General features: G+C 43.7%; 1 protein-coding gene across 2 annotated transcripts in view; it reads left to right on the top strand.

Annotated features, from left to right (window-relative positions):
* The window catches only part of CRCP (CGRP receptor component), a 47,374-nt gene that overhangs the window by 21,479 nt on the left and 12,402 nt on the right, over positions 1 to 13,493 (top strand). For both annotated transcript variants that reach the window (XR_016036634.1, XM_055409966.2), the window contains exon 5: positions 9,302 to 9,359. Coding sequence is in view for 1 of the 2 variants with exons in the window: in XM_055409966.2 (XP_055265941.2) it covers positions 9,302 to 9,359 (58 nt within the window). In the remaining variant the exon portion in view is untranslated. The remainder of the gene's footprint in view (positions 1 to 9,301; positions 9,360 to 13,493) is intronic.

Here is a 13,493-nt window from a genome sequence, read left to right as displayed (position 1 = left end):
CCAGCACTTCTTTTAGAACAGGCCTGCTGGCTACAATTTTCATAGTTTTGTTTCAAATGGGAATGTTATATTCTTTGATTTTGGAAGGATAGTTTCATGGGGTCGAGTGATCTTTTCTTTCAGCTCTTGAAAGATGTTAGTTTAAAAAAGAAGTCGTGTGACTGCTTTCAATACTTTTCTTTATATTTTGTCTTTGAATGATGTGATTTTTTTTTTTAAGTTTATCTTTGCTGAACTTCTTGGTTATGTAAACTTTTATTTCTTACCCCAGTTCATGAAGTTTTGGGCCATTATTTCTTTAAACATTGTTTTCTGCCCCAGTCTCTTCCTCCTTTCATTCCAGAACTCCAAAGATGCAACTGTTAGAACTCTGATAATTTTTCTGCGTATTCCCAAGGCTTTGTTTTTATTGTTGTTGTTTTTTAAAGACAAAGTAAGTTTTAAACTGAAGTGTGGCTGATGCACAATGTTGTGTTACTTTCAGGTGTACAGCGTGTTGATTCAGTTATCCATATATATAGATACGTTCTTTTTAGATTCTTTTTCATTACATGTTATTGCAAGATACTGAGTATAGATCCCTGTGCTGTATAAGAGGTCCTTGTTGTTTATTTGTTTTGTATATAGTGAATGTGTATCTTTTAACCCCAAACTCCTAATTTATCCCTCCCTTCCTTTGGTGATCATAAGTTTGTCTTCTGAGTCCGTGAGTCTTTTCCTGTTTTGTAAATAAGTTTATTTGGGGCCTTTTTTTTTAAGATTCCACATATGATATAATATATTTGTCTTTGACTTACTTCACTTAGTGTGATAATCTCTAAGTCCATCCATGTTGTTGCAAATGGTATTATTTCATTTTTGTTTATGGCTGAGTAATATTCCATATTGTATTTGTGTGTGTGTTTACACACCATATCTTCATTAACCATTCGTCTCTTGATGGTCACGTAGTCCCTTTTGGGACTCCCAAAATGTATATGTTGGTTCATTTCATGGTGTTCCACTGACCCCTTAGGCTCTATTCACTTCTCTTTAATCCTTTATTCTGTTAAGTTTACTGATTCTTTGTTTGGCCTGTTCAGATCTGCCTTTGAATCCCTCTAGTCATTTTCATGTTAGCTATTGTGCTTTGCAGCTCCAGAATTTCTTTTTGTTTCTTTCTATCTCTTTATTGATATTTCCATTTTGTTCATACATTGTTTTCTTGATTTTCTCCACGTCTTTTAATTCTTAGAGCATCTTTAATGTTTTATTTATTTTTGAGATGGTTGTTTTAAAGCCTTTGTCTCATAGACTTTCTATCAGGTTTTTTTCAGAGACATTTTCTGTTAATTTATGTATTTGCATGGGCTATACTTCTTGTTTACCTTGTGAGTTCTTTGTTGAAAACTGGATATTTGATCTAATAAAATCGTGGCTCAAAATTAGATTTTCTTCCTTTCCCTAGGCTTTCTGACTTTTGTTTAGTGTTTACTGTTTTTGCATTGTAGTGGGCTGTTTCTGTGCTGAGAGTCAGCTTGAGGTATAAACTCAGGGTATTCTCAGGTCTTTTCTGAGTGTGCCCCTTTCCCGAGACATGCACAGTCTCTCTCTGATTTTCCCAACATATGAGCTTTAGGGGAAAAGAAAAGAAAAAAGGTGGAGGAGGGAATGAACACCGGATTTGTAAACTCCTTCTTGACCCTCTAGTGCCTACTTTTCATTTAAGGTTGTTTCCTGAGACACATGCGGAGATGGCAATGGCAAGCCACTCCAGTACTCTTGCCTAGAAAATCGCATGGACAGAGGAGCCTGGTGGGCTGCAGTCCATGGGGTCACTACTAGTTGGACACGACTGAGCGACTTCACTTTCACTTTTCACTTTCACACATCGGAGAAGGAAATGGCAACCCACTCCAGTGTTCTTGCCTGGAGAATCCCAGGGACGGCGGAGCCTGGTCGGCTGCCGTCTATGGGGTCGCACAGAGTCGGACACGACTGAAGCGACTTAGCAGCAGCAGCAGCAGCAGCAGCCGAGACACATGAACATGCCAGGGTTCTAACAGACACCCTTGCAAAAGCTCCAGGTAGTGTTGTTCTGAAAACAACCAGTAGAGGGGGCTGCAGGCTCCTTTCACTGTAGCTGGGTCTGGCTCCTCTGGAAGCATGCAAACGATTTGCAGCCCATTGGAATTCATCTGGCCTCAGTGCCTTATGACTCAGGGGGCTGCTTGCCACGTACTATCAAGACCTGGATCACTTGTGCTAGCCAGTGCATTTTAAGACAGGAATCACGTGTGTAACAGAAACTGCTGAAATACTCTTTAATTCTTTTTTCTGAATAGCCCCTGCTAGAGTTTTTCTCTTATCCTTTTCTCAGGAAGAGGAGATTCAAGATAATAGCCCCTAAGTGACCCTGTTCTGGTAATACAAACTGGAGCTCCATTAATTTGCTTGAAAACCTCCACTGCTAAAGTTCTTGAGTGTTTGATAGGAACCATGTTTTATTTGACTCTGGGTGTCAAAGTCCAAGAGTTATCTGGAGGCAGCAAAGCTCAGAGTAGATAGATGGGTGCAGGTTTCACTAGCATCTGGATTGTGGTTACTCTGCTTAGAGAGCCTGGAATCTCTCCCCTTGTCTCCCCACTGTCCCAACAGTTGTCTCTCTCTGAAACGTCTCCTGCAAGTCAGTGCTACTCTAGCTCTTTGTTTTTCAACTCCTATTTATCTCATGCCAGGTTTGTCTTAGTCATTAGCTGTTCAAAGATGAATAGCTACAATGTAAGTGCTGTGGCAGTTGGGACATAGCAGAGACACTGAAGTGTCAGAATTTGAGTGTATCATTTTGCCTGTGGGAGGTGACACTGGGTGTTCATATAAGGTAATAGCCAGATATAAGTGAGCACATGCTTTCTAAGCAGAGGGAACATGATATGCTAGGGCCTGGAATCAGGAAGTAGTTCCTGTGTAATGTTTGCAGTTTCATTTAATTGGAATATGAGTGCTTAGGGGACATGAAGGCATTTGAACCTAGAGAGACTGACAAACAGCAGATTTCAGTGGGTTCTGAAGGTTGAACTAAAAAAGTTTAAAAACTGTGCAGACAGTGGGAAGATTAGAAACAGGATAATGAGATGACCAGATTTTATCTTTTAAAAAAGATTTTTCTCTTTTAAAAGGTACTTTATTTTTAAGAATGAAGATAGACTGAAAAAGTGGCAGATGCTTGAGGACAGAGACCTTTGCCCTTTAGCCAAGAAGAATTGAAGTGACTTGTAGAAATGGTGATCTGGGCTGGGGACAGATGCCTTGAAAGAAATAGAATCAGTAATTCTTCATGTCTTATGGGCAGTGGGTGAGAGGGAAGAGTCGTGGTTGATTCTGGCCTGTGTGTTTGGCTCTTCACCAAGATGAGAAGTATGGAGAGAAGAACTGGTTTGTTGGGAAAGGTGGTCAGATTGCTTTGGGATAGGTTGAGTTTGAGGTATGTCTGGGGTGTGTAGGTGGCAGTTGGTTCCAGAGGTCTGGAGATCAGCTCTCACTGCATGAAGACATGAATTTCTTGGTTCTAACCTTAACAGCAGATGAGATTGTGAGGTTTGGATGAAGAACTCAGTAAGGATGAAAGACGGCACCACAGGAATGCCACAGAGGCAAGCGGAAGAGGAAACCTGGAAGGAAATGAGGGAATGGAAAGATAGGTGAATCGGGGAAGAGTGGTGTGTGGAAGCTGCAAGGGTGGATAGTTTTAAGGAGGGAGTGTTTAAGTGGCAGTGTTGGCTGCCACGGAGACAGGGAAGGGCAGGGCAGAGAAGCCCTCTAGAGTGATCAGTGTGGAGCTCTCTGGGCCCTTAAATGAGAACGGTTTTGGTGATCATTTGGGGCAGGAGCTAAAGTGCAGTGAATTAAATGAGGGAGAGAAAGTAGAGACGATAAAAATGAGCCTCTGAAATCAGGGGGAATGTTTGGAACCCCCATCCCCAGAAATGGTGACTGCAGTTCGTGTGGTCCTGTGACTTAACTTCAGTTGGGCTCAGCTCCTGGGGTGCAGAGCAGGGACTTGCTTGGTTGGTCTGACTGCCTGACGTGCCTTTATGCACCAGGGGCTGCCACCGTCCCCGCTGTGCCCGCTGCTTATCCTGGCTCCTCGTGGATCTGCCTGTGGCCTAGTGTGTGACTGTTGGCCCTTTAGGGTCCACAGTCCCCGTGGCTTAGTGCCGGTGAGAGGAGGGTATCATTTGGGGGCCAGATGTGATACTGAGGCTATTGCTGGCAGTGTTCCTCCTCCACTGCCAGAGTCCTCCCCGTGCTGCTCAGCTTGCAGTCCTGAAGGGAACCTGAGTCCTTGTAATTCAGCAGAAGGGAAGTTTTTCCATGGGTGGCTCAGAGGGTGGTTCCACCATCTGGTGAGGAACCAAGGCCACCTCTGTGCCAGCAAAAACATCACATAGCTTCTTATAATATAACTTCTTTAATCACGTTAACCTGCAGTTGCGGTTTAGACACATGTTGTTGGGGTATCTTTTTGGTGCCCAAACATTAAGTCACTTTTTAAACTTAATAAGGAATCGTATATGTTGTGGTGGCAGTACCTCCCTGAAGGTTGATGTGAGGGATGTACCAGGTACCTGTTCATAAAATGAATGTGGCTGAAGCAGCCCTCAGGATCTTCCTTTAGTTCCTTTGGAGTTATACTGTACCATACTGGAGTAATACTGTACCGTACTGGTCTTTGTTTTTAGTAATAAAACATGACATTACGTTTGCACAGGACTTTGATCTTCTAATTAAAGTCATCAAATTATTCTGATTAATCTTTCATCTCCTGTAAGTCTTTGATTTATATTTATTTATATTACTTGTTATGAATGAAACACATGCGTTGTCTGCCCTTTCCTTTCCACCCTTTGCCCTAATCCCACCCTTGACCCTAATCTAATGTTCCCTCCCAGCAGTCTCCATTGACTATGGTGCAGGACAGAAAGCAGTCAGACCCATTTCCTTCTCTCCTTGTACTTCTGCTTGTCATTTCTTAAAATTTATTTATTTCTGGCTGCACTGGGTCTTCATTGCTTCATGGGCTGTCTCTAGTTGTGGTGAGTGGGGGCTCCTCTCTAGGTGCTTGGGCTTCTCATTTCACAGAGCACGGGCTTAGTTGCCCTGCATCATGTAGAATCTCTCTAGACCACAGCTCAAACCTGTGTACCCCTCATTGACTGGGCAGATTTTTAACCACTGGACTGTCAGGGAAGTTCCCTTTGTCATCTTTTACTTAGTCTTTCACAAGGATACTCTGAGACGTGCTCTGTGCCCTGAGCACCGACTCCACTACTTCTGCTTTGGATCTCCTTAGACAGAAGTGGAGAGTGCCTTTAGACCCTCTTCAGAGACCGTCTCCATATACATGAACCAAACCCAGATTTGCTTTGGTGCCAGAAAAACTGAGCTTTGTCTGATATCAAAGCATGTCAACATAAACCATTCTGAAAACAGTTCAAAATATGAGGACAACAAGGAGAATGCCTTTCAAAGGCCTGGTGACTTTAGAGCAATATTAATTTAGAGCCAAAATTTTAGAGTTTTCAAACCACAAACTGGTTACCATTTATTGTCAGAGTGCCTGGTGTGGCCACTCATGGCTCCCAAGAATTCCTAAGCTGGGTTAATGGGGTCATATTGTGAATGCCTCCCTCCAAAATGACTTGAGTCCAGTGAAAGCTCATTAGGGCCAAGAATATTTTGGGGTCCTTAATCTTTTAATTTTTGTTTTCCAAAATTGGATTTTGCTTTATCTTATAATTTCAGTTTACCTAAATTTTGTGCTTTCTACATGTTTTATTTGGCTGTTGTGGAACTTGTGCTGTTTGTCTCTAGCTGTACTGTGGTGCATCAATCTTGTGGGCTTTTTATACTACAAGTGTAGACCAAAGACTATTTGGAAGATTTGAATAAAGTGATGGTAATTGCTTTACAAAGAAAAAGGAATTTCCTCCATGGTTACTTCCCAGTCCTCACAGTACAGTTGTCACCTTAGCTATTGTTCCACTGAACTGCCTGACCAGGCCACCAGTGCCCTCCTTTTTGGCAAATCCAGTGACTTCTGTACCATCAGCCTACTTTCCTCTCTTCAGCATTTGACATTGTTGATAACACCCTTTGTCCTGAACTTTTCCTTTTTCCTTTGCGGCCTTCTCTCCCAGCCCCGTGAGTAGAGGTGCTTTACGGGGTCTGCCGTGGGTCTTCATTTCCTCTGCAGCTGGACTGTGATATCCTCTGGACTGTGATATCTACTCTCCTGGTTTCACATACTCTTTCATAATAAAGCCAGCTCTGATCTTTTTCTCTAGTTCTAGACCAAACTAGAAGTGCTGCTGCTGCTGCGTCACTTCAGTTGTGTCCGACTCTGTGTGACCCCATAGACAGAAGCCCACCAGGCTCCCCCGTCCCTGGGATTCTCCAGGCAAGAACACTGGAGTGGGTTGCCATTTCCTTCTCCAATGTGTGAAAGTGAAAAGTGAAAGTGAAGTCGCTCAGTCGTGTCCGACCCTTAGCGACCCCACGGACTGCAGCCTACCAGGCTCCTCCATCCATGGGATTTTCTAGGCAATAGTGGCTTGCCATTGCCTTCTCCGAAACTAGAACTAAGACTAGAGAAACTGTTGGGTGAGTTCTTCATTGTGGCTCCAAAAGTACCACAAACTCAAATTCAGATTTCAGTTAATACAGTATTTCCAAACAGGCTAAATACCTGACAGTAAACCTTAGCTCTCCCCTTTCTTTCACTCCCCAAATCCCCAGCCTAGGCAGTCGTCAAGGCCTGTTGACTGTACCTGAGGGTGACCAGAGCAGGTCAAGACTCTCATTGCCATCCCTGCTGTTGCTGCCGCCACCACCTAAGTACACAGCTTTGTTTTCTCTCATCCGGGAGTATTATGTACAGTGTCTCTGCCTCCATTTTTCCAGGCTTTCCAGACCCAGCAAGTCCCCTCCTTTCCTCGGTTGCTCTCCAGTGTCTCTAGAGTAACATCTTGGTAGTGCAGGCCCTTTGTGGTCTTGTCCCAGTTGACTCTTTCAACCTGAGTCCCACAGCCTCTCTTGCAGCCATTTCCCAAAACTCCATGAATGTTTGTTCTCCTGGATGTTTATATGTGCTGTTCGTGCCCTGACTGTCCATTCCTCTCATCCTTTTCGCCTAGAAAATCCTTAAGGGCCCAGTGCAAGAGTCTTCTCCTCTCTGAAAAAGAAAGAGCATTGTCATATCCGACTCTTGCGATACCAGGGACTGTAGCCCGCCAGGATCCTCTGTCCATGGGATTCTCCAGACAAGAATACTGGAGTGGGCTGCCATGCCCTCCTTCAAAGCTAGAATGCCTGTCTCGGGGCTTATGAGGGTTAGAACTTGACTGCACTGCCTTAATCCTGACTGCCGTTTATGGGGAAATGACTGTGTGAGTCGTCTTTATGAACACTGAATACTTTTAGAAGCAGATGGTCCAGGACATAAGCTTGGATAGCAGAATCTCAGCTTTGCCATTTACTAGCTGTGCAGCCATGGACAAATTATTTATTTACCGTCTCAGCTTCAAGTCTGAGGGTTAAATGTACTTGCCATATAGAAAGTAATCAATAAGTGGTTGCCACTCTCGCTCTAAATGGTAAAATTCTTGTCCCTTGTAACCTCCTCATGAGACAGGTAAGTACTGTAGTCATTCCTGTTTGACAGGTGATGAAACCAAGGCTTAGGGAGAACTGGGTAACTACTGCTTCCCCAGACACCTGGCTCTGGAAATTGTGGCTTCATCACTTTATTCCAGAATATGTTTATTGAATTGAATTCAAAAGAGGAAGCTGTAGAGCTCCAGGGTCAGAGAGAAAAATGTAGAAATTGTCACCTGCACAGGGGTGGCAATCATTGAAGTCACTTTTTTACAAGTCCTTTTTTTTGGGCTCCAAAATCACTGCAGATGCTGATTGCAGCCATGAAATTAAAAGACGCTTACTCCTTGGAAGGAAAGTTATGACCAACCTTGATAGTATATTAAAAAGCAGAGACATTACTTTGCCAACCAAGGTCCGTCTAGTCAAGGCAATGGTTTTTCCCGTGGTCATGTATGGATGTGAGAGTTGGACTGTGAAGAAGGCTGATCGCCGAAGAATCGATGCTTTTGAACTGTGGTGTTGGAGAAGACTCTTGAGAGTCCCTTATACTGCAAGGAGATCCAACCAGTCCATTCTAAAGGAGATCAATCCTGGGTGTTCATTGGAGGGACTGATGCTAAAGCTGAAACTCCAATACTTTGGCCACCTCATGCGACGAGTTGACTCACTGGAAAAGACTCTGATGCTGGGAAAGGTTGGGGGCGGGAGGAGAAGGGGACGACGGAGAATGAGATGGCTGGATGGCATCACTGACTCTGTGGACATGAGTTTGAGTGTACTCCGGGAGTTGGTGATGGACAGGGAGGCCTGGCGTGCTGTGATTCATGGGGTCGCGGAGAGTCGGACACGACTGAGCGACTGAACTGAACTGAACTGAACTGACCTTTTTAAAAAAAAAATTATTTATTTTTAGTTGACAGATACTTACACTGTTGTGTTGGTTTCTGCAGCACAGCAGCGTGGATCAGCCATAGGTATACATATGCCCCTCCCTCTTGAGCCTGCATCCCACAGGTTCTGTCATTTTTGAGAGCACATACATTTCAGCCACCCCTACAGCAATGAGCTCTATTTTGTCTTGTGGCAGATAACTGGGTGTCTTCATTGTGAATCCTTTTTTAAAATTTGCTTTTATTTGTCTTCTTTTCCCAACTGGATTATAAGCGCTTTGAGGGCAGAAAACTTTGTCCTATACTACCCTGAATTACCTCCTGTCTCCTTGGAGTCTTTGGTGTTGTTTACTAAGATAACAGGTCAAGTCTGAGTAACATTTAGTCTTAACCTCAAAAAGGAGTTTTCACCCATTTGTAAGTGATGAACAACCAAGATGATTTTTTTAATCTTTACTTTCTATAATTTGAATTAAGATTTCCCAAATACAGTGTATTATAACTGCAGCTGTACTGTCTATGTTACATTTCTTATAACCCAAGCTTCTGGACCCTTTAGGATTCTAATCCATGTTTGTGCCCTTGAGTAAGAGTCACGGATCCAGGACTCTCCTATTCTCATTCTTTCACTTTACAGTTGAAGAAACTGAGGGCCATGTTCCAAGTTGTTCTTCCATGTGTTATCTGACAAAGTGTCTCTAAACTGCTTGGTGAAGACTCAAAATCCTTAGGAGTGTAAGAGTTTTGAAGGCTCTGTACTTTTCTTTTGACAGAGCTGAAAAGCTTCAGCTGCTGAATCACAGGCCTGTGACTGCTGTTGAGATCCAGCTGGTGAGTGAAGGAGGGTTGAACTTGGACGGGTTAGTTTCTGCGCCTGAGATGTAAAATGGGTTCTAAAGGCTGACCTCAGACAAGCCAGAAACTGTCATTACTTGAAAAGACTGCTAGACCATCCATTTTATAAGTGAAAGGAAACCTCAGCAATTTGATCCTAGTTACTATGGACTTAGGGAAAAGGAAAGACTGGAGAAACGTCATTCCTTCTGTAGGATTTGGGGTCTGACTTGGCCACTGTTTGTCTCCTCCATGTCCTACACCGTTCCGGCCATCACTTCTCTTGTAGGGTTAGATTCAGTGTGGCTCTGGTGGAGTTTCTCCTCCCCGTTGCCTCCCCCCGCCACACACTTTTGACCTCCTCTTCCTGTATTTCTTCTCTCGGTGAATGGAGCATGTGTGCGCTTTCCCGCAGGCTCACCTCTCACCTCCTGGCCCAGTGTCCCAGGCTGGATGCCTGGGAGTCACTCGTTTCCCTTTAGCTCCTAGTCAGTCAGTCCCTGCTTCTCTTCCTTCTCCCGCCTCTTGCTCTTTCTTCGCCCTTGCTCTGCTGCAGTGATTGCTGTCGTTATTTCTCTGCTCAGCTCTTACAGTTGTCTTCTCACTGTTTTCCTACCTCCAGTCCAGCCACTGCCCACCCGTCTTCCATCCCACAATCATAGTTTGCTTTGTAAAACCACACATTCAGTGGAACCTCAATACTTACAGAGTCTAAACTGCAAGCACAGCGTTAAGTTTTTGGATTGGGGAAGCCAGAGTAGGGCTTCCCAGGTGGCTCAGTGGTAAAGAAGCTGCCTGCCAGTGCAGGAGACACAAGAGATGTGGGTTCAATCCCTGGGTCGGGAAGATACCCTGAAGGAGGAAATGGCAGCCCACTCCAATATTCTTGCCTGAAAAATCCCATGGAAAGAGGAGCCTGGCAGGCTACAGTCCATCGGGTCACAAAGAATCAGACGCCGCTGAGTGACTGAGCACACACACACACACACACACACACACACACACAGACACACACACACACACACAGACACACACACACACACACACACACACAGACACACACAGACACACACACAGACACACACACACACACACACAGACACACACACACACACACACAGACACACACACACAGACACACACAGACACAGACACACACACACACACACACACACACACACACACACACACACACACACACACACACACACACACACACACACACACACACACACACACACACACACACACACACACACACACACACACACACACACACACACACACGGCGGCAGAGGTGATATGAGGAGACTGTGAAGTGGCCCAGGATTTCTGTTAAGCTCTTAAATATTAGGCAGGCCATTCAATTGCGAGTAAAAAACTTTGGCTGGAGAATTAATAAAATGAAAATAAAGCAATTTTCAAAGTCACTTTTAGAAGTATTTAGCTCTTTGTCAAATTTCCTTTAGAAAAATGTGGAAGAAAATGACGGAAAATACCTCTGATATTTAAGAGTTGCTTAAAAAGAACAAAATCAAACCCTTTTTAAGAGAGTCCTGGAATATTTACTTTTTGACTGAAAGTTTTATTGTCCTCTCAGCATTTTGTTTCTACCCTTTAAAATGCGCCCAAAATTAAATTAGAAGAATTCCTTCTAATTTAAAGGGTGCCTTTTAGGGGGAACTGGTCTTCAGGCTAAATAGAGATACTTTTTTTTTTTAATACCCTCAGTTATTCTGATGCATTCGACTGTATTGGAAATTCAGCTTAGAAAAGAGAAAAAACAAAACAGCAAGAAAATAATCCCCATCCCTCTGGGTTAAAGATCACATGTCATGTCTTCTCCAGCTTTAATCAGCAACATATGTTATTCATGGCTTAATGACAGATGGAGAGAAGAGATGAGGAGGATTAACGTGACCTCATCCTGGAGCCTGCAGAAGGCTCTCAGTACTTGGTAGGATTAGCTGCTATTAAGATGGCCTGCTCTGTGCCAGACTCAGTGCCAGAAGCTTTGTGTGTATCACCTTTAATGCCCTCACCGTAGTCTCGGCTAGTGAGTGCCCGAGTGGTCTGTCTGATTCAGAAGGCCTGTTCTTCCGCTAAGCCCTGTGCTGCTGCATGGTGAGGAGAAAGGTCTCTGACGTCTCCTCAGACTGTGTTTATCCTCTTCTCCTCCTTTCCGCAGGTAGACAGACCTTGTTAAAAGCTGTCTATGTTGTTTCCCAGCATTTTTTGGCCAGATTTTTCCCAGCCAGGGATCTGGCCATAAAGGGTAGCAAATCATTTACCAAGGTGTGTAGCAATGTCTCTTCTCACCAGAAAGGGATAAGAAATGAGGTTTTCCCTAGATGGGAAGGTGCAGAGAACTTGAGTATTTCCCCATGTTAGCTTTACAGCCGTGTGTTTTCCCTAGGTCCAGAAGTAATCCCAGCATCCAGCATCTGTCAGGATTCAGTGTTGGAGGTTGAAAGCTTCTATTTTTTGGTTATCCTGGTTAATCCTTCAGCCAATGGTTTGTTGTGATCCTCAGATCCACAGCTGACTGCCTGCTGTCTGTGAGGAAATGGGGAGGCCACCAGCTCTGAGACTTCTGCCCTGCCCTTTTGTGTCTTCACTTGGGACCGCTTGTGAGCTCTGGCCTAACGACAGAACTGGGAACTCCCGGACCTCACAGGCCACGGTCCTAATCGGCGCTGCCTTCAGTGCCTGTTGTAATTTAGTGATTATAAAAAGGCTTGAATCATAGAGTTTCCTGCCTTGTGAAACAATGAAATGTATGTCCTTTTTTGGTCCTTATTATAGTCATTACTTTCATTTTACTTTAGAGAAAATGGAAATTTATAGAGGTAAAGTGAACTGTCTGGGTCAAATAGCTAGAAGTGCCTGTTGTTATTAGATTTTTAGTTGTTTTGAGCAGAGTAGGAGGTTAGGCTTGGCATCTTAGAGTGAGAAACATTTTTGGAGTACAGCAGCCCAGTCTGACAGCCCCTGGTAACTAATATCTTCACGTATGATAAAAAATTTATCGTTTATGTTGACTCCCCTCAAATACTTTTTTTTTTTTAAGTTTCATTTGCCCGTATATTCTGAACAACTTGAACCCTTTGATATTTTGGAATGTTGAGACACTGCTTTGCGTTTCTTTATTTGAGCTCTGTTACTTCTGTGTTGGAGAGAAAAGTTGAAGAGTAGTGTTATTATTTTTGACTCTAGCGATCCAAGAGGGGTTAGTAAGTTTTTAGTTTCTGCAAGTTTCTTTTTTGTGTATATTTCATTTTGCTTAATACAGCTCATATTTTCTTCTGTGACTGGGAAAGAAAATTTCCTGACTATAATTGTTCCTGAGAGTTGTTTGCTAATAAAAGCATCTGCTGTTGGCAAATTTGGCCAGAAGTTAGTAAAGCTTGTCAGCCCTGTTGCCAAGAACACACCTAGCTGAAACCAGATCTGTCAGACCCAGAGGCTGGATGCAGGAAGGTGGCCTGTGGAAATCCTCCCTGTTTGGTTTTCTAAAAAGACCCCTCAGAGCTCATAAAACCAAACTGTTTCAAATCAGTGGACTCTGGTGTGCCATCCAGTGTCTCCAAGAGAGAAGTTGATGCAAACCTCCTACTGGAGGCCATGGAGTTCTAGAAGGAGCTGGGATTCAAAGTCTGGAGAGACCTTGCCCTGCTTGCTGTGAGATCAGGTTTCCTTGTGGTGCTGAGCCTCCTGTGCTTGTCTGTTGATTGTCCTCGCTTTACGTGCAGCAGCCTTGAGAGGCTCTGGTGCAGTGATTGTGAGGAGGAGCGCTGATGATGGGAGGTTGTCACTGGTCTCACAACAGTCTCTTTCACATTCCTCACCTGAGGCAGGAAACAGTTCATCAGCAACTATGTGTGCCAGTGATTCATAAGCTGGGAGACATTGTTCTCCCTAATAGAGATCATTTTTCCCTCAAGATTAAATGATCCAATCAGGTATATCTCTCCTTCCTTCCCCTTCATTCTTTGGAGGCAGTGCATGTTAGAATATTTCCTTTTACAGACTGTAATTTACATGGCTGATTTTAAAAGTGGGCTTTTGAGGATTTTTTCTTTTTCAGTAGAAAATTTATATGGAGCCTTTGAATCTTTATAAAGTGTGGTT

Source organism: Moschus berezovskii, chromosome 27, assembly GCF_049115385.1.
Source record: "Moschus berezovskii isolate FMDL1 chromosome 27, NW_MosBer_1.0, whole genome shotgun sequence".
In the NCBI taxonomy this organism is placed as follows: Eukaryota; Metazoa; Chordata; class Mammalia; order Artiodactyla; family Moschidae; genus Moschus; species Moschus berezovskii.
Note: the sequence above shows the minus strand (reverse complement) of the source record. Positions and strands in the feature narration are given on the sequence as shown.